This window comes from Mesoplodon densirostris, chromosome 5 (assembly GCF_025265405.1).
Source record: "Mesoplodon densirostris isolate mMesDen1 chromosome 5, mMesDen1 primary haplotype, whole genome shotgun sequence".
Classification (NCBI taxonomy): Eukaryota; Metazoa; Chordata; class Mammalia; order Artiodactyla; family Ziphiidae; genus Mesoplodon; species Mesoplodon densirostris.
The window spans coordinates 77,345,648-77,367,373 of NC_082665.1; the positions used below are offsets into that span (position 1 = coordinate 77,345,648).

Genomic DNA, 21,726 nt, shown 5'->3' on the forward strand with positions numbered 1-21,726 from the left:
AACCATAAACAAGATGAAAAGACAACCCTCAGAATAGGAGATAATATTTGCAAATGAAGCAACAGACAAAGGATTAATCTCCAAAATATACAAACAGCTCATGGAGCTCAATATCAAAAAAACAAACAACCCAATTAAAAAATCGCAGAAGACCTAAATAGACATTTTACCAAAGAAGACATACAGATGGCCAAGAGGCACATGAAAAGCTGCTCAACATCACTGATTATTAGAGAAATGCAAATCAAAACTACACGAGGTATCACCTCACACAGGTCAGAAAAGCCATCAACAAAAACTCTACAAACAGTAAATGCTGGAGACAGTGTGGAGAAACAGGAACCCTTTTGCACTGTTGGTGGGAATGTAAATTGATACAGCCACTATGGAGAACAGTATGGAGGTTCCTTAAAAAACTAAAAATAGAACTACCATATGACCCAGCAATCCCACTACTGGGGATATACCCTGATAAAACCATAATTCAAAAAGAGACCTGTACCCCAATGTTCATTGCAGCACCATTTACAATAGCCAGGACATGGAAACAACCTAAATGTCCAACAATAGGTGAATGGATAAAGAGGATGTGGTACATATATACATATGGAATATTACTCAGCCATAAAAAGGAATGAAATTGGGTCATTTGTAGAGATGTGGATGGACCTAGAATCTGTTATACAGAGTGAAGTAAGCCAGAAAGAGAAAAATAAATATCGTATATTAATGCATATATGTGGAATTTAGAAAATGATATAGAGGAACCTATTTGTAGGACAGGAATAGAGACGTAGACGTAGAGAACGAACATGTGGACAAAGTGGGGAAGGGGAGGGTGGGATGAATTGGGAGATTAGGTTTGACATAAATACACTACCATGTATAAAATAGATAGTTAAGCAGAGCCTGCTGTAGAGCACAGGGAGCTCAGCTCGGTGCTCTGTGATGCCCTAGATGGGTGGCATGGGGGGTGGGGTGGGAGGGAGTTCCAAGAGGGAGGGGATATAGGTATACATATAGCTGATTCACTTCATTGTACAGCAGAAACTAACACAACATTGTAAAGCAATTTTACTCCAATAAAAATAAATAAATAAATAAACCCCTGAGAATTTCTGATAACTTAATAGGATATAAACTATAAAATAAGTATATATCAAATGATTAAAATAATAAAGAATAGAAAACACAAGATAGAAACAGAATATTATCAAAAAAAAGATGATGCTGATTTCAAAACAACCAAATAGAATATCTCAAGGGAAAATGTGACCATTGAAATAAAAAACTCAAGATTAAGACCTCAGCTTCCAACTATGATGAAGTAAGCTTATATCACACTAAATCACCCACCTTCCACAGTTGTATCGAGACCACTGCAAAATTTAAACAACGTAATAATGGTTAGTGAAAAATATTCAGTCCAAGTAATGAAAAATAATATTGATACTTAGAGTAGGCAAGTAGAAGATGAGTTATAGATATAATACATTAACAGTCCCCACATATATAAATATGTAAATAAGTAAATCACCACTAGGTCTTTTAAGAACAAGGCAAACAGTATGTTAGAAAACAGTTATGGGAAGTAATTGGCTGGTGCTGTGGTAATAGAACAATAAAATATATGCAACAGACCAGATATCAAGCTACCTGATAAATTTTTTAAGTATAATTTGACTTTGTGGCTACAGTAAGCAAAAATGGTTCCAGAAAGAAAGTCCCTTCATGTGCTTTGTTAATATCTTTTCCTTTGAAGTATTTAGAAATCAAGTCCAAGAAATAACAAGGTGACTAGCAATACAGACAGTTGACATAAAATCTTTCTTCTAAAAAGCTCAAGTAGCTCTCCACCGATGTCCCCATAATTTCTATTTTCATGATGCCCAAGAGAGTTAAGTGCCCTGATTAAGAATGAATGACAGGGCCTCCCTGGTGGCGCAAGTGGTTGAGAGTCCGCCTGCCGATGCAGGGGATACGGGTTCGTGCCCCGGTCTGGGAGGATCCCATATGCCGCGGAGCGGCTGGGCCCGTGAGCCATGGCCGCTGAGCCTGCGCGTCCGGAGCCTGCGCGTCCGGAGCCTGTGCTCCGCAACGGGGGAGGCCACAACGGTGGGAGGCCCGCATACCGCAAAAAAAAAAAAAAAAAAAAAAAAAAAAGAATGAATGACAGTGGTGGTCAAACCCGTGGTCGAGTTCCTGCCTCCAACTCCCCATCAGGCCATTGTCCAAACCCTCAGCCTCCAGGACCACAGCAGAGTGAGGTCTGTGGAGGCAGCCACAGCAGGTGTTTCTCAGGCCCCGAGCCAGAGTAAGACTGTGGAGGTAGTATGGACAGTTTAACCTTCATTTCCCCTTAAGCCCTTATCTGAGTAGTTTCTGAAACTTCAGCTCCCTCCCCACAGGTCTGTATTTGTCCGGCAGGGTCTCAGGGTGGCCTGCAGACTCTTCCTGCCGAAGGTGCTGGCATGAGCAATGGCTCCGTGGTGATGCACAGCCCAGGCAGCTCCTGTTGCTGGTCTCTGCCAAGTGGCCTTCGTCCTAGACTCTGAGGCGGCTCCTGCCTGGCTTCCTCATTGGTGTCCTGGGCCCCCAGAACCATGATAAGCCCTCTGTGCTATAAGCCAAGGGTGATGCCAGGTCCTTCTCAAATGTAGCTACACAGTAGGAGTTTCTGACACCTGGTACTGGAGTGGGGTCTCCTTAAAAAAGTGACCTCAGGACATACCAAGAAGTGGGAGCCAGGAGAAAGCAGGAATCTCCCACAACACCACAGACACAACTTCTCTCTGCTTTTCCATCTCCAGACCTGGGGGAGCACACCTCCATCCCCTGTCACATTTAGTAGGTCCTTTCCCTGGGAGCCTCACTACGTTAAAAATGAATTCCCCATACCACCTTTTGGGAAATGTTTAGCCATTCTAACACAATACCTCACCAAGTGGCTGGGGAAAGGTGTGGGTTGCAAGGTGACAAGGCACTCATCTTAGGGAAATTGCCCCAGCCCTGATCTCTCCTCCACTGTGAAAGCACCAAGAACACCAGCAAATGAGATCCCTGCAGAGAAGCGGCTCTGTGCTTCATGTTAAAAAATCTAGGCTAATTGAACAGAACCCCTTCAACAGAAGTGAGTTGGGTGTGTGTGTTTGTTTTGTTTTGTGTTTTCCTGTGTTAGCACTGGGGGCAAAAAAAGGAGGAGACTTTTTGCCCACAGAGCCTTCTTGTCTCTGCCCCTAAGAAGTTCCCTCATGCCCAGTTCTGCTGTGGCAACCAGAGACTACATTTCAAAGATTAGCTAATTAATTGGTCCAAAAAGAAGAAAGGCTCTAAGTCACTCAAATACTGGCCCAGTTTATGGAGGCTTGGGGGACTTGGTGACAAGCCTCTGGACACAAACAGCTTTAACAAACTTAGCTCTGTCTACTTGCCAGAGGTTCAGGCCCAGGGGGGAGGAAGGAGTCTTAAAACCACATTCTCAAGACAGCTTTCAGTGAACTGTGAAAATTCTCAGCTTTTAACAACATTATTTATAAGTGTGTATGCCATATGCCATAGATTTAGAATATTACAAATGTATAAATAAACCAAATTAAAATAAGTACAGGAAAGCTCCAAAGGAGTAAACAAAATCTTCATTTCTTCTGTAACTTCATTCTTCTTAGTTTTTCCAGGGTCTTCTTTATCTCCTCTGCTGCTGCACTGTATTAGTCAGGGCTCTCCAGAGAAACAGAACCAATAGAAGATACAGATATGGATAAAGATACAAATGGAGATTTATTATAAGGAATTGGCTCAAGAAATTATGGAGGCTGAGAAGTCCCAAGATCTGCTGTCTGCAAGCTGAAGACCCAGGAAACTGGTGGTATAATTCAGTCCTAGTCTGAAGGCCTGAGACCAGGTGAATCAATGATCTAGGTCCTTCATTCCAAGGGCATGAGACATCCCAGCTCCCCAGTGAGGCAGGAAAAAGGGGGCAAATTCCTCCTTCCTCTGCCTTTTGTTTTTTTCAGACCTTCAAGGGATGGATGTGTCCAACCACACTGGAGGGGGCAACCTACAGAGTCCACTGATCCAAATGCTAATCCTGTTACCGAATCCAAGCTCACTCTGCTCGCTGCCAACAGGCCAATAAATCAGGAGACGAGGTATTGAGGTAAGGAATAGCAACTTTATTCGGAAAGCTGGCAGACTGAGAAGATGGCAGACTAGGGTCCTCCCGGAACACTATCTTATCGGGGTCTGGATGCCAGTTTCTTTTATAGAATTAGAGGGGGAAGTAAAGTAAAAAGGCAGAATAGAGAGGGAGAGGTGGGGAGGAAGTAAAAAGGGCCAACAGCCTTGCAAAACATCTCCTGGAATGGCCAGCCTCAGGGAGGGGATGTGTAATTTCTTCTTTCTTGCAGCCATTCACACGTGGGTAGGGTTCCTGAGGCAGGCTATTATGTGTGATTACAGTAACAAAAGCAACAAAAAGCAAAGGCTGAAGTCAAAGAAACAGATCCAACATGGAGTCAAAATTGGCTCTTCCCTGTTACAATCCCATCTGGAAACACCCTCACAGACACACCCAGAAGCAATATTTAATCTGGGCAACTCACGGCCCACTCAAATTGACACATAAAATTAACTACCACATGCACTAAAAAAATTTGCAAGGAAATTTGCAACAGAAGAGCCAAATCCATCTTCTTCTTTTTTCCAAAGTAATTTCCTAACTCATTTGTAAGCAGTCTATGTAATTTTCAAAATGCATTTGAATATATACTCTAGACCAATGGTCCCCAACATTTTTGGCACCAGGGACCGGTTTCGTGGAAGACAGTTTTTCCACGGATGAGAGGGGTAATGGTTCTGGCAGTAATGAGAGCAATGGGGAGCAATGGGGAGTGGCAGATGAAGATTTGCTCGCTCGCCCGCCATTCTCCTCCTGCTGTGTGGCCCGGTTCCTAACAGTCCACAGACAAGTACAGGTCCATGGCCCAGGGATTGGGGACCCCTGCTCTAGACCATAAGAGGAAAGGGCTGGAATCATGCTTCATAGACAGATCTATTTTATTGGTTATAGTTTGACAGATTTAAGTAGAAAGCTGAGGGAAGCACTGTGGTAGGCTGTATTCTTGTTCCCAAATATTTGCACTTCTTGTGCCTGGTAGCAGGTGTCTGCCTTGGGAGGAAGAGGCACCTCCCCTGGGCTTGGTCACGTGACTTGCTTGGGTCAATGGCATGCAAACAGACCAGGCAACTGTCATGCCTGAGCAGAATTTTAAGAACCATTGAGTGTCTCCCCTAACTCTCTTGCTTTTCCCTCTTCCAGGAGAAAGCATGTCCCAGACAAGAGCTGCTCCCTCAGAGTAGGCAGTGGGATGGGAAGACTCGCAGCTGATCTGCAGCCAAAGCAAGAAATGACTGTCCTAAGTCATCGAGGTTGGGGTTTTGTGTTAACACAGCATGATGAAGGAATGTTAGTGCTACAGTCTCAGGGTAGCTTTGAGTGAACTGTGACTATTCAGCTTTATACATTATTATTTATAAGTGTCCATGCCATATGCTAAACAACAACACATGGCCCACTCAGATTGACATAAAATTAACCATCACATGCACAATGACAAGTCTTTCTGTTTCCCCAAGATCTAGGTCCTCACTTCCAACGTTTTCTTCTCCTTCTCCTTGCCCTTCCCCTTCCTCTGCTTTCCCTCCCTCTGTCTCCTCCTCCTCCACCTCCTTCTTTTCCTCCTTCTGTATCTCTTTCTCTCTATATTCCACTCAGAATATTTATAATTAAACTCAGCACTACTGGTTCAAACCTGTCTTTCCAACTTCTTGCTCACCCTCAGGTGATGAACAGGTTCATCTTTGACCTTCTCCTAGCACATCTCACAACCCGTTTAATGTCAAGTTTGGTCATTTCCGCTTGTCGAGTTCACTCTCACCCTTCCATGCTGCCCAGTGCTGTCACCTTGGCTCAGGTCTCACAACCTCAGGCATGGATTTTATAAAGTTTCCAGGTTGATAACCTAAGTCCCCCTCTCTCCCCTCTATAATTTATCACCTAATCCTCCCGAAGGTCTGGTCACACTACAGCTCCATTCAGAAGGCTTCTGTGGTATCAATGTCTATGCTACAAAACAAAGCCCTCTACAATCTGACCTACTCTGATCAGATCTACAATCTGATCTACCTTGACTCACAGCTCCATTCATGTACTCCAAGAGCCTTTCTGATGGGACCACTCATCATTCACCCTAAAAGTACCATGTTTTCCCAGCTCTGTGACTTTGCTCACTCTGTTCCCTAAGCCTGGAGAGTTCTGACCCATCTTCTACCATATTCAAAATGCACCGTGGTTCAAATATCACTCCTTCCAAGAAGCCTTCACTGATTCTCCCAATTATAAGCATTATTCCCTCTTCTGAGCTCCTATAGCAAGGATCCTCAACCCCCGGGCCACGGACCAGTACCGGCCTGTGGCCTGTTAGGAACTGGGCCGCACAGCAGGAGGTGAGCGGCAGGCGAGCGAGTGAAGCTTCATCTGCTGTTCCCCATCGTTCACATTACAGCCTGAACCATCCCCACCCACCCCTGGTCCGTGGAAAAACTATCTTCCACAAAACTGGTCCCTGGTACCAAAAAGGTTAGGGACTGCTGTCCTATAGCACTTAAATTGTACTTTTCTTGGCACTCTTATCACCTGTTTTAAATTAGGAGTATAATTTACATTAAAGTATATAAATCTTAGGCTTGATGAACTTTTACATACACATCACACTTGTAATCCTCCACCCAGATCAAGATGTAGAACATCTCCAGCATCCCAGGAGGTTTCTTTGTTCCCCTTCCAGTTGAAATTCCCTTCCAAACATAACCTCTATTCTGATTCACCCCACATTGGTTTTGCCTGTTTTTGAACTTCATACAAACGGAGCCATAAAGTACCCACTCTTTTGTGTCTGTTTTCTCTCACCCAACATCATATCTCTGAGATTCATCAGATTGTGCATATCAATCATGTATTCTTTTTTATTGCAGAGTACCCCATTGTATGACTATACCATAATTTATTTAACAATTCTACTGTAAATGGACATTTTTCTATGTTTTGGCTATTACAAATAAGGCTTCTATGGTCATTTTTGTACATGTCTTTTGTTGGATATAGGTACTCATATTTCACCTCACAAATAGAATTACTGGGTCATAAGGTATTTAAATGTTTGTCTTTGGAGGTATCAATACTACCAAACATTTTTCCCAAGTGGTTATACCAATTCACACCCTAACAGCAATGTAAGAGAATTCCAATAGCTCCACCTCCTTGCCAACACTCATTATTGTCAGAGATTTTTAACCCTTTCTGGTGGCTAGGCCCTCATTCTATATTGAATTACAACCACAAACGATAACACTTACACAGGGCTTGACAGTTTGCAAACTTTCTAAGTGTGTAATATCTTAAAGCATATTCCCCACAGCCCTATAAAGTAAGCAAGGAGAGTCCCATTATGACCCCTATTTTATAGATGAGGAAACAAAGGCTCAGAAAGGTTAAGCAGATCACCCAAGGCCATAAGCCACACACAGTAGAGACCATGAACTCTGTATATCCACCATGCTATACGGTTTACAGTTATTGGGGGACATGTTTTATCTCTGCTAGTTTACTAACAGCTCTTCGAGGTTAGGCTTTATTTTAACTTAACGCTATTTAATAAATGAATGAATGAACTTAAATATAAAATTGAAATTTCTTCATCTATAGAGAAAAATTTTACAATAATTGGTTACAATAACATAATGAGAGACTTCCCTGGAGGCGCAGTGGTGAAGAACCTGCCTGACAATGCAGGGGACACAGGTTCAAGCCCTGATCCAGGAAGATCCCACGTGCTGCAGAGCAACTAAGCCCGTGTACCACAACTACTTAACCTGCGCTTTAAAGCCCGTGAGCCACAACTACTGAGCCCACGTGCCACAACTACTGAGCCCGCGTGCCACAACTACTGAAACACACCTGCCATAACTACTGAAGCCTGTGTGCCTAGAGCCTGTGCTCCACAATGAGGAGCCACTGCAATGAGAAGCCCCCGTACCGCAACGAAGAGGAGCCCCCGCTCGCCGCAAACTAGAGGAAGATTGCAGGCAGCAAGGAAGACCCAACGCAGCCAAAAATAAATAAATAAATTTATTTTAAAAATAGTAATAATAACATAATGAAAGAAGCATCATCATTTGTTATCTGAATCACAAAGGGTGGTATATCAGATCCACAGATCCACAAATACTGATACATTTAGCCCTATTTAATGACTTTCTTAGAATGCTGAAGGTTTCAAAACAAATTTAAATCCTCTCTTTGAAGGATTTTTTTAAACACTTTTTTCTTTTTTTTTAATTAATTTATTTTTTGGCTGCTTTGGGCCTTCGTTGCTGCACACGGGCTTTCTCTAGTTGCGTCAAGGGGGGCTACTCTTTGTTGTGGTGCGTGGGCTTCTCATTGTGGTGGCTTCTCTTGTTGCAGAACATGAGCTCTAGGCACGAGGGCTTCAGTAGTTGCAGCACGTGGGCTCAGCTGTTCCGCAGCATGTAGGATCTTCCCAGACCAGGGCTCAAACCCGTGTCCCCTGCATTGGCAGGTGGATTCTTAACCACTGTGCCACCAGGGAAGTCCCTTGAAGGATTATTTTAAACTCATTTATTTTAACTATTACTAAGCAGACCCAAAATGTATCAAAAAATGTTTGGGTTCCTAAATCAACCAGATTTCAGTTTTATATTTTGCACACTGAACACCAAAGTTGGCATCTTTGTATGTGTTGTTTTTCTTGTGTCTAAGTTAACAAATATGCCAAGGAATAGTAGAGAAAATAAAAGGAATACGAATATAACTGTATGCACACAGAAGTCTTATATTCAGCAGCTTTGGTAGTTTATTAAAAGATTATTTGATATTCTTTTATCATTGTCTCTTAGGATAGTTTGACACCATTCAAAAGATTGTTGTGAGTTGTCAATAAGTCAGTGGCTATCTGTCTCATCGAGCATGTGTTTCAGAAGATACACGGCAAAGCACAGAATAATTGGACTACTTTTTATGCCATCAGAAAGCACAGATGACACGTTTAAGCTATTTGACATTCATGGACAGCCAGGCCTTGGTGTCCCCTACAAACTCCCACTTTTGTTCAAGAAGAATGTTATGTCCTGCCCCATCCTAAGTTGGAAGTTAACATGGACCCCTCACAGCTTCTACTTTTATTTGTCTATGTATGTTCATCTTTTCAAATGCATTCATATCATGTTATGAGTCTATAAAACATTTAACATCAAAAACATCTTGCTTTTGACCTGTGAAAAAAATACTAAAATGTTTGAAAACACACTTTTGAGGCTGAGATTGCAAAGGCAAATTATAAACAGCTGAACCATAAGCATAATTTGACCTTCTTTATCAGATATTTAATGTCAAAACTGACTGGTCTGAACAATTATATCTTCTTCCTCAATTCCTTTAGCTCCTCTTGGAATGTGAGCACAGCTAGATGTGCACTGACACACTCCAAAATAACCCCGAAGTCTATCTGCAGCATGCTAGGGTATTCACAGCTCAAGCCTGCTGGAAGATGTAATAAATTCATAGCAAGCTAAAGGTATCTGAGAATTGCTTGTGGCTCACAGGATAGGATCAGATATAGAGGAATTTGTTTAATACAAGTTTCTGTCTTGCATTTAAGGCCAGTTTGATTTCTAGAACAACAACAAAAAAGGTAATCAAATAAATCCTCTAGATATAATCATTCGACAGTTTCCTATGGAAAAACATATCATAGATGTTTAACTACTGTCATTTACCTTCGGACTTGCTTCCTTTCAATTCTACCTCCCAAATTTCATTTTTCAAGTTCAGATGTGACTGTTAAAAAAACACTGTCCCTCAGTAACAAATGAACATACCTTTCATGCATGTAGTCAACTCCCAGCAACAGCTGGATAAACCATTCTATTATTTGACTCTCTGGAAAGGTTTTTCCAGCTTCTTTATATTCCTGAATTTTATAGTCCAGATCTTGGCCCTGAAACAAAATAGCATAAGTTTTCGTATTTTCCTTCAGTTAGGAATTTAAAATCAATCTCTCTTAACAAGAGCTGACGCACAGTGGCCATTGTTTACAACAGCACAGTGGGGTCCCACTGGCGCTTGGGAACTATCACTGCACAGACTCTCTCCTGACCAAATGCTGCCAGCCTCCTGAGCCCTCTTCTCAACCAGGCATCCACTTTCGCTTATAAAGGCTTGAACAAATGCTAACATATTTCTAACAGCTCAAGGTCACATCCCTAGGATGACACTCGTCCCCCTTAAAGTGCCTGCTTGAGAAAAGTCAAGGCTGCCGAAGGAACTATTCCAGCCATACCTCAAGATGGAGCCCCTGTCCCCTGCTCTGGGGAGGGCAGGAGCCCAGTTTCAGTAAGTGCCAGTTAGCAAACCCAGGCGGTTTCACAGGAACCAACCCCCTTCCCACTTTCTGTAATATGTCAGTCCCCTGACTCTGCTCAGGCCCCCTGTCTGCATTGCCTCCCCTGCCCCCCACTTCCTCCCTCTCCCTTTAATTCACTCAATTACTTTGCACACAGCACAGTGGAGCTCAGCTCTTTCCCCTCCTGTCAGTGGTTACTGAGGAAGCTCTGTTTTCAGTGCTTTAACTATTGCCTGGCTGTGTTTATCTTTGGCACCATGCAAGAACAAAATCCTTCTAAAGGGCCTTAACTTTTATTACATTACCTAAATTCTACCTAAAAATTGTCTTTATTATATTACATTACATATTTATATGCACTTGCATAAAACTAGGAATAATTCTCCTTATGCTTAGAGTTTTATGTAACTATAGAACACTAACATGTATACAAATTAAAAACACAAAGCCAATAAAATTCAAATTAGTGAAGTTAATTTAGTATCAAGTGGTGATGTTTTGGTGCTTACATTGTGCATATGGTGCTGGTGCTGGAGTATCGATTCTTTTCAGTTTGTCAAGCCCTGACTCTTGCGTCCTGGAGATGGCCTATCTCTCCTCTTCTCTATTTAACTACAGCAGATCTCAGGAATACAGCACCTGCTGATTCCTGCGGGGCCCACACACATCATTTAAGCATTAGCAGTCTCTGTCCTACTACTCACTGCTGTTCAGTTAAGGAGTAACACTTGGTGCCAAAAACTAATCCAGATCACAAATAGCAAACACCTAAAATTGCCTGGCAATGTCTCATACAAGACTCTTTCTGATTATGCTATTAATATATCTAAACTACCATAGAAATGAAGACACAAAATGTTAAATTCTCTTAGAGAACTGCTATACCTTATCCCTTTTACCTTAAAACACTGAAAAATTAGAGACAATTCAAAAAGCTTTCCTCTGAAGAAAAGGCTGGGTTAAATGAGACCGTGTTTAGTCTTTGGAGGATGCCAACAACACAGGCCCACAAAGAGAAGAAGTACTTGCTCCACCCATAAGGAGCATCAGAGCCAAACATTAAGCTACTCAGACTATTCCTGACAGAGTCATCATCACTAAATGCAAAGGAAAAGGATTCATCGGCAATGAAACAATCAAAGAAAAATAACTTCTAATTGAACAACATCAGGTCAACTGACTAACTCATGGGTAATGCATTTTTATTTCCCTTCAGTGCAATGTACAAATATTTGCCTAGCATTTTCTCTCCTTCTACACAGGGCATGACACGTCAAAAGTGGCATATTAAACAACTCGCACCCTCACTCAAACTCGATATCTGGCTGGATTTTCTGGGCCAAGGCTATCAAAGTTTAAGGAATGAATTGAATATTTGACTCCTTGTCAAAAAGACCTGCATTTCCTTCTCATTCTCCAAACCTGCCTTTATAGCCTCTCTTTTTAATCCTAGAGTTTATCAAAATTCTGTTGGATCATACAAGCTGTAGTGTCATAATGTTTCTAGAAGTTGCACAGAACTTTTTTTTTTTTTTTGCGGTATGCGGGCCTCTCACTCCTGTGGCCTCTCCCCCCGCGGAGCACAGGCTCTGGACGTGCAGGCCCAGTGGCCACGGCCCATGGGCCCAGCCACTCCATGGCACATGGGATCCTCCCGGACCAGGACACGAACCCGCGCCCCCCGCATCAGCAGGCGGACTCCCAACCACTGCGCCACCAGGGAAGCCCAGCACAGAACATTTTTTGACATCAGATTATTATAGCATTCTGTGAAGTAGACACTGAAAAGTCCTTCAGATGAAAGATGAGCTGTAAATGTATGTATTTTTCCAAACCCAGATTTCCTGTTCTACCCAAGAGGACTCTCACACAAAAAAGAAAAAAAAATTTAATAAAAAAACAAGAATCTCCTTTCAATATCCCATTTAGATTCTCAGAATATGATAAAAGAACTTCAGTGGCAAAAAGATAATTATCTACATGTTGCCATCCCCTTCCTGAATAGCTTGAGATAAGAAGTGACAGAAAGAAAGCCAAGAAAGCAGGAAGGAGGGAGAAAAAGAAGGAAGGAAGGAAGGAAGAGGGAGGGAAGAAAGAAATGAAAAGAAAAAAAAAGAAGAAGAGCTTGCCTTAAAGAAATATCAATGAAGTTGACAGCTTCAACCCAATGTTTCCTACTTTAGGAAGGTCATACATAAGTACAGTCACCCCTATGAAAATGGCCCTTGTGACATAATTGTCTGCCTCAATAATACTGAACTTTGGAGAAATTTGTCTGTATGTTCAAATAACATTTCTTTCAGGAATTTGTCTCCAAACCTCAATGCTGCTTTTCGTTTCCTATGGTCATTTTAAAACTATATTAGTTAAAGAAATACAAGTTCCTACCACATTTGTATCAGCTTCGGTATTGTTTTCCTTGTGAGTGAGCAGAATTACGCTCCCTGTGAGTCGTCTTGCCATAGACGCACGCACTCCCTGGGTGACATTCACTGTTAGTCTGACTATCACCTCCTTATGCTCCCCCCCTCAAGTAGTGAGTAGAGGTTGCTTATCTGTTTCCTGCATTGATGTTAAGTGTGTGCACATTTCCTGTGACTAAAGAAATATATACTTAGACTACTGGGGAGGAAAAAAGGAATAGGGCCTTCAATACTAGGTCTCAAAGTGAAATGTCAAAAGAGGGTACACAAACACCCCCTTCTCAGGTAGAACTGTAAGAAGAAGAAATGTACTAGTTCTTAGTGTTAAGCAAGGGACATGTTCTATTGACAAGAGGACAGAATGCCAAAAGATCAAATTAATTGGAGAGCTGGGTCTTATCCTCCTCAAGTTACTGCCCCTGCAGTTTTCATTCTGCATGTTTATCTGCAAGAAAAACTATTTGTTTTGTATTTACTTTGTTCTTTAATAAACACTCTGTAGATTGTCTCAGGATTTAATTAAGGTAGTCAAGTCACTCACAAATTAAGACACAACAAATTTCATATAAAAAAGCAACAAGGGCTTCCCTGGTGGCACAGTGGTTGAGAGTCCGCCTGCCAATGCAGGGGACACGGGTTCGTGCCCGGGTCCAGGAAGATCCCACATGCCGCGGAGCAGCTGGGCCCCTGAGCCATGGCTGCTGAGCCTGCACGTCCGGAGCCTGTGCTCCACAACGGGAGAGGCCACAACAGTGAGAGGCCCACGTATCACACACACAAAAAAAAAGCAACAAATTTTTGTGAAGCAGTCTGATTTTAATTCAGCAATACGAAAAGCATTTATTTCTTTTGCCAAGCCATCATCAAAGTAAAAATCAAACGTTTTGGATGAAATGGCACACCTTGGTTTAAGAAGTTCTTATTACAATATCTGTAGGCTCATTCTGTTTCCTTGCCTTTGAGAAATATTTAATGATGACTTTATTGCTAAGGCAACTCTAATGAAAAGGGTATTGACTTTAATTTGAACCAATATTAATATTGCCCTAAATCTATACTGCTGACAGAAAATGCTTTCCTTTCCTAATATCACCCCTCGAAAGTTTCAATAAAAGTCTTGATGTTAATGTCTAAGGTTTCAAAAATCTGTAACCCAAAATGTGCCATTTGATGGGTTAATGGTCTTGCCTTCTTCTTCCATCCAAGTTAGCCAACATCAGATGGACTTTGAAACACCAAGACCTTGAAGAAATGAAGAGCAACTCAAATACACGGTCTGAACTCCATCTTTAACTGACATCAAAAAGTTTTAGGGAGCTCAGGGGAAGATGGCAGAAGAGTAAGATGCAGAGATCACCTTCCTCCCCACAGATACACCAGAAATTCATCTACATGTGGAACAACTCCTACAGAACACCTACTGAACACTGTCAGAAGACCTCAGACCCCCCAAAAGGCAAGAAACTCCCCACGTACCTGGGTAGGGCAAAAGAAAAAAGATAAACAGAGACAAAAGGATAGGGACGGGGTCTGCACCAGTGGGAGGGAGCTGTGAAGGAGGAAAGGTTTCCACACACTAGAAGCCCCTTCGCGGGCGGAGACTGCAGGTGGCGGAGGGGAGAAGCTTCGGAGCCGTGGAGGAGAGCACAGCAACAGGGGTGCAGAGGACAAAGCGGAAAGATTCCCGCACAGAGGATTGGTGCCGACCAGCACTCACCAGCCCGAGAAGCTTGTCTGCTCACCCGCTGGGGCGGGCTGGGCTGGGAGCTGAGGCTCAGGCTTCAGTCAGAGCGCAGGGAGAGAACTGGGGTTGGCGGTGTGAACACAGCCTGAAGGGGTTTAGTGCACCATGGCTGGCCAGGAGGGAGTCCAGGAAAAAGTCTGGAGCTGCCCAAGAGGCAAGAGACTTTTTCTTCCCTCTTGGTTTCCTGGCATGCAAGGAGAGGGGATTAAGAGTGCTGCTTAAAGGAGCTCCAGAGACGGGCGCGAGCCGCGGCTAACAGCGCGGACCCCAGAGACGGGCATAAGATGCTAAGGCTGCTGCTGCCACCACCAAGAAGCCTGTGTGCGCGCACAGGTCACTGTCCACGCCCCCTTTACGGGGAACCTGTGCAGCCCACCACTGCCAGGGTCCCGGGATCCAGGGACGGCTTCCCCGGGAGAACGCATGGCGTGCCTCAGGCTGGTGCAACGTCACGCCGGCCTCTGCCACCGCAGGCTCGCCCCACACTCCGTGCCCCTTCTTCCCCCCGGCCTGAGTGAGCCAGAGTCCCCGAAGCAGCTGCTCCTTTAACCCCGTCCTGTCTGAGCGAAGAACAGACACCCTCCACGACCTACACACAGAGGCAGGACCAAATCCAAAGCTGAGACCCCGGAGCTGTGAGAAAAAAGAAGAGAAAGGGAAATGTCTCCCAGAATCTCAGAAGCAGCGAATTAAAGCTCCACAATCAACTTTATGTACCCTGCATCTGTGGAATACATGAATAGACAACGAATCATCCCAAATTGAGGAGGTGGACTTTGAGAACAAGATTTATGATTTTTTCCCCTTTTCCTCTTTTTGTGAGTGTGTATGTGTATGCTTCTGCGTAAGATTTAGTCTGTACAGCTTTGCTTCCACCATTTGTCCTAAGGTTCTATCCGTCCATTTTTTTGTTGTTGTTGGTTTTGTTTTTTTGTTTTTTAATTTTTTTTCTTAATAATTATTTTTTATTTTAATTATTTTATTTTATCTTTATTTTATTTTACTTTATCTTCTTTCTTTCTTTCTTTCCCTCGTTCCCTCCTTTAGACAACAAATCAACCCAAATTGAGGAGCTGGACTTTGAGAGCAAAATTTATGATTTTTTCCCCTTTTCCACTTTTTGTGAGTGTGTATGTTTATGCTTCTGTGTGAGATTTTGTCTGTATAGCTTTGCTTCCACCATTTGTCGCAGGGTTCTATCAATCCGGTTTTTTTTATATAATTAATTATTATTTTAATAACTTTATTATATTTTATCATACTTTATTCTACTTTACTTTATCTTCTCTCTTTCCTTTTTCCATACCTTCCCTCCTTCCTCCCTCCCTCCCTCCTTTCTTTCTTTCTTTCCTTCTTTCTTTCTACTTCTACTAATTCTTTCTTTCTACTTTTTCTCCCTTTTATTCTGAGCCGTGTGGATGAAAGGCTCTTGGTGCTGCAGCCAGGAGTCAGTGCTGTGCCTCTGACGTGGGAGAGCCCTTCAGGACACTGGTCCACAAGAGACCTCACAGCTCCACATAATATCAAATGGCGAAAATCTCCCAGGTACCTCCATCTCAACACCAGCACCCAGCTTCACTCAATGACCAGCAAGCTACAATGATGGACACGCTATGCCAAACAACTAGCAAGACAGGAACACAACCCCACCCATTAGCAGAGAGGTGGCTTAAAATCATAAAAAGTCCACAATCACCCCAAAACACACCACCAGACGTGGACTTGTCCACCAGAAAGACAAGATCCAGCCTCATCCACCAGAACACAGGCACTAGTCCCCTCCACCAGGAAGCCTACACAACCCACTGAAACAAGCTTAGCCACTGGGGACAGACACCAAAAACAACAGGAACTACGAACCTGCAGCCTGCAAAAAGGAGACCCCAAACACAGTAAGATAAGCAAAATGAGAAGACAGAAAAACACACAGCAGGTGAAGGAGCAAGATAAAAACACACCAGACCTAACAAATGAAGAGGAAATAGGCAGTCTACGTGAAAAAGAATTCAGAATAATGATAGTAAAGATGATCCAAAATTTTGGAAATAGAATAGACAAATTGCAAGAAAGAGTTAACAAGGACCTAGAAGAACTAAAGATGAATCAAGCAATGATGAGCAACACAATAAATGACATGAAAAATACTCTATATGGGATCAATAGCAGAATAACTGAGACAGAAGAACAGATACGTGACGTGGAAGATAAAATAGTCGAAATAACTGCTGCAGAGCAGAATAAAGAAAAAAGAATGAAAAGAACAGAGGACAGTCTCAGAGACCTCTGGGACAACATTAAACACACCAACATTCGAATTATAGGGTTCCCAGAAGAAGAAGAGAAAAAGAAAGGGACTGAGAAAATATTTGAGGAGATTATAGTTGAAAACTTCCCTAATATGGGAAAGGAAATAGTTAATCAAGTCCAGGAGGCACAGAGAGTCCCACACAGAATAAATCCAAGGAGAAATACGCCAAGACACATGTTAATCAAACTGTCAAAAATTAAACACAAAGCAAACATATTAAAAGCAGAAAGGGAAAAACAACAAATAACATACAAGGGAATCCCCATAAGGTTAACAGCTGATCTTTCAGCAGAAATTCTACAAGCCAGAAGGGACTGGCAGGACACAGTTAAAGTGATGAAGGAGAAAAACCTACAACCAACATTGCTCTACCCAGCTCATTCAGGAACTCATTCAGATTTGATGGAGAAATTAAAGACTTTACAGACAAGCAAAAACTGAGAGAGTTCAGCACCACCAAACCAGCTTTACAACAAATGCTAAAGGAACTTCTCTAGGCAAGAAACACAACAGAAGGAAAAGACCTACAATAACGAACCAAAAACAATTAAAAAAATGGGAATAGGAACATACATATTGATAATTGCCTTAAATGTAAATGGACTACATGCTCCCACCAAAAGACACAGATTGGATGAATGGATACAAAAACAAGACCCATATATATGCTGCCTACAAGAAACCCACTTCAGACTAGACACAAATACAGACTGAAAGTAAGGGGATGGAAAAAGATATTCCATGCAAATGGAAATCAAAAGAAAGCTGGAGTAGCAATTCTCATATCAGACAAAATAGACTTCAAAATAAAGACTATTAGAAGAGACAAAGAAGGACACTACATAATGATCAAGGGATCAATCCAAGAAGAAGATATAACAATTGTAAATATTTATGCACCCAACATAGAAGCACCTCAATACATAAGGCAAATACTAACAGCCATAAAAGGGGAAATCGACAGTAACACACTCATAGTAGGGGAATTCAACACCCCACTTTCACCAATGGACAGATCATCCAAAATGAAAATAAATAAGGAAACACAAGCTTTAAATGATACATTAAACAAGATGGACTTAATTGATATTTATAGGACATTCCATCCAAAAACAACAGAATACATATTTTTCTCAAGTGCTCATGGAACATTCTCCAGGATAGATCATATCTTGGGTCACAAATCAAGCCTTGGTAAAGTTACGAAAATTGAAATTGTATCAAGCATCTTTTCTGACCACAATGCTATGAGACTAGATATCAATTACAGGAAAAGAGCTGTAAAAAATACAAACACATGTAGGCTAAACAATACACTACTTAATAACGAAGTGATCACTGAAGATATCAAAGAGGAAATCAAAAAATACCTAGAAATAAAAATGACAATGGAGACACGACGACCCAAAACCTATGGGATGCAGCAAAAGCAGTTCTAAGAGAGAAGTTTATAGCAATACAATCCCACCTTAAGAAACAGGAAACATCTCGAGTAAACAACCTGACCCTGCACCTAAAGCAATTAGAGAAAGAAGAACAAAAAAACCCCAAAGTTAGCAGAAGGAAAGAAATCATAAAAATCAGATCAGAAATAAATGAAAAAGAAATGAAGGAAACGATAGCAAAGATCAATAAGACTAAAAGCTGGTTCTTTGAGAAGATAAACAAAATTGATAAACCATTAGCCAGACTTATCAAGAAAAAAAGAAGAAGACTCAAATCAATAGAATTAGAAATGAAAAAGGAGAAGAAACAACTGACACTGCAGAAATACAAAAGATCATGAGAGATTACTACAAGCAACTCTATGCCAATAAAATGGACAACCTGGAAGAAATGGACAAATTCTTAGAAAAGCACAATCTGCCAAGGCTGAATCAGGAAGAAATAGAAAATATGAACAGACCAATCACAAGCACTGAAATTGAAACTGTGATTAAAAATCTTCCATCAAACAAAAGCCCAGGACCAGATGGCTTCACAGGCGAATTCTATCAAATATTTAGAGAAAAGCTAATACCTATCCTTCTCAAACTCTTCCAAAATATAGCAGAGTGAGGAACACTCCCAAACTTATTCTACGAGGCCACCATCACCCTGATACCAAAACCAGACAAGGATGTCACAAAGAAAGAAAACTACAGGCCAATATCACTGATGAACATAGATGCAAAAATCCTCAACAAAATATAGCAAACAGAATCCAACAGCACATTAAAAGGATCATACACTATGACCAAGTGGGGTTTATCCCAGGAATGCAAGGATTCTTCAATATACGCAAATCAATCAACGTGACACACCATATTAACAAACTGAAGAAGAAAATCCATATGATCATGTCAAAAGATGCAGAGAAAGCTTTTGACAAAATTCAACACCCATTTATGATAAAAACCCTGCAGAAAGTAGGCATAGAGGGAACTTTCCTCAACATAATAAAGGCCATATGTGACAAACCCACAGCCAATATCATCCTCAATGGTGAAAAACTGAAACCATTTCCACTAAGATCAGGAACAAGACAAGGCTGCCCACTCTCACCACTCTTATTCAACTTAGTTTTGGAAGTTTTAGCCACAGCAATCAGAGAAAAAAAGGAAATAAAAGAAATCCAAATCGGAAAAGAAGAAGTAAAGCTGTCACTGTTTGCAGATGACATGATACTATACATAGAGCATCCTAAAGATGCTACCAGAAAACTACTAGAGTTAATAAATGAATTTGGTAAAGTTGCAGGATACAAAATTAATGCACAGAAATCTCTGGCATTCCTATATACTAATGATGAAAAATCTGAAAGTGAAATCAAGAAAACACTCCCATTTACCATTGCAACAAAAAGAATACAAAATCTAGGAATAAACCTACCTAAGGAGACAAAAGACCTGTATGCAGAAAATTATAAGACACTGATGAAAGAAATTAAAGATGACACAAATAGATGAAGAGATATACCATGTTCCTGGATTGGAAGAATCAATATTGTGAAAATGACTCTACTACCCAAAGCAATCTACAGATTCAATGCAATCCCTATCAAACTACCACTGGCATTTTTCACAGAACAAGAACAAAAAATTTCAAAATTTGTATGGAAACACAAAAGACCCCGAATAGCCAAAGCAATCTTGAGAACAATAAATGGAGCCGGAGGAATCAGGCTCCCTGGCTTCAGACTATACTACAAAGCTACAGTAAGCAAGGCAGTATGGTACTGGCACTAAAACAGAAAGATAGATCAGTGGAACAGGATAGAGAGCCCAGAGATAAACCCACTCACATATGGTCACCTTGTCTTTGATAAAGGAGGCAGGAATGTACAGTGGAGAAAGGACAGCCTCTTCAATAAATGGTGCTGGGAAAACTGGACAGGTGCATGTAAAAGTATGAGATTAGATCACTCCCTAACACCATACACAAAAATAAGCTCAAAATGGATTAAAGACCTAAATGTAAGGCTAGACACTATCAAACTCTTAGAGGAAAACATAAGTAGAACACTCTATGACATAAGTCACAGCAAGATCCTTTTTGACCCACCTCCTACAGAACTGGAAATAAAAACAAAAATAAACAAATGGAACCTAATGAAACTTCAAAGCTTTTGCACAGCAAAGGAAACCATGAACAAGACAACCCTCAGAATGGGAGAAAATATTTGCAACTGAAGCAACTGACAAAGGATTAACTCTCCCAAATTTATAAGCAGCTCATGCAGTTCAATAACAAAAAAACAAACATCCCAATCCAAAAATGGGCAGAAGACCTAAATAGACATTTCTCCAAAGAAGATATACAGACCACCAACAAACACATGAAAGAATGCTCAACATCATTAATCATTAGAGAAATGCAAATCAAAGCTACAATGAGATACCATCTCACACCAGTCAGAATGGCCATCATCAAAAAATCTAGAAACAATAAATGCTGGAGAGGGTGTGGAGAAAAGGGAACACTCTTGCACTGCTGGTGGGAATGTGAATTGGTACAGCCACTATGAAGAACAGTATGGGGTTTCCTTAAAAAACTACAAATAGAACTACCATATGACCCAGCAATCCCACTACTGGGCATATACCCTGAGAAAACCATAATTCAAAAAGAGTCATGTACCAAAATTGTTCATTGCAGCTGTATTTGCAATAGCCCGGAGGTGGAAAGAACCTAAGTGTCCACCATGCGAAGAATGGATAAAGAAGATGTGGCACATATATACACTGGAATATTGCTCAGCCCTAGAAAGAAACGAAATTGAGCTATTTGTAATGAGGTGGATAGACCTAGAGTCTGTCATACAGAGTGAAGTAAGTCAGAAAGAGAAAGACAAATACCGTATGTTAACACATATATACGGAATTTAAGAAAAAAAATGTCATGAAGAACCTAGGGGTAAAACAGGAATAAAGACACAGACCTACTTGAGAATGGACTTGAGGATATGGGGAGGGGGAAGGGTAAGCTGTGACAAAGCGAGAGAGAGTCATGGACACATATACACTACCAAACGTAAGGTAGATAGCTAGTGGGAAGCAGCCACATAGCACAGGGAGATCAGCTCAGTGCTTTGTGACCGCCTGGAGGGGTGAGATAGGGAGGGTGGGAGAGAGGGAGACGTAAGAGGGAAGGGATATCGGAACAGATGTATATGTATAACTGATTCGATTTGTTATGGGGCAGAAACTAACACACCATTGTAAAGCAATTATACTCCAATAAAGTTTTAAAAAATAGTACTTACTTTAAAAAAAAGAAAAGTTTTAAAACCTA

General features: G+C 41.5%; 1 protein-coding gene across 1 annotated transcript in view; it reads right to left on the reverse strand.

The window, feature by feature from the left end:
• NEK11 (NIMA related kinase 11) overlaps window positions 1-21,726 on the reverse strand; it is a 283,846-nt gene that overhangs the window by 209,455 nt on the left and 52,665 nt on the right. The window contains 1 exon segment of the mRNA XM_060099965.1: window positions 9,955-10,073. Coding sequence (XP_059955948.1) covers window positions 9,955-10,073 — 119 coding nt within the window.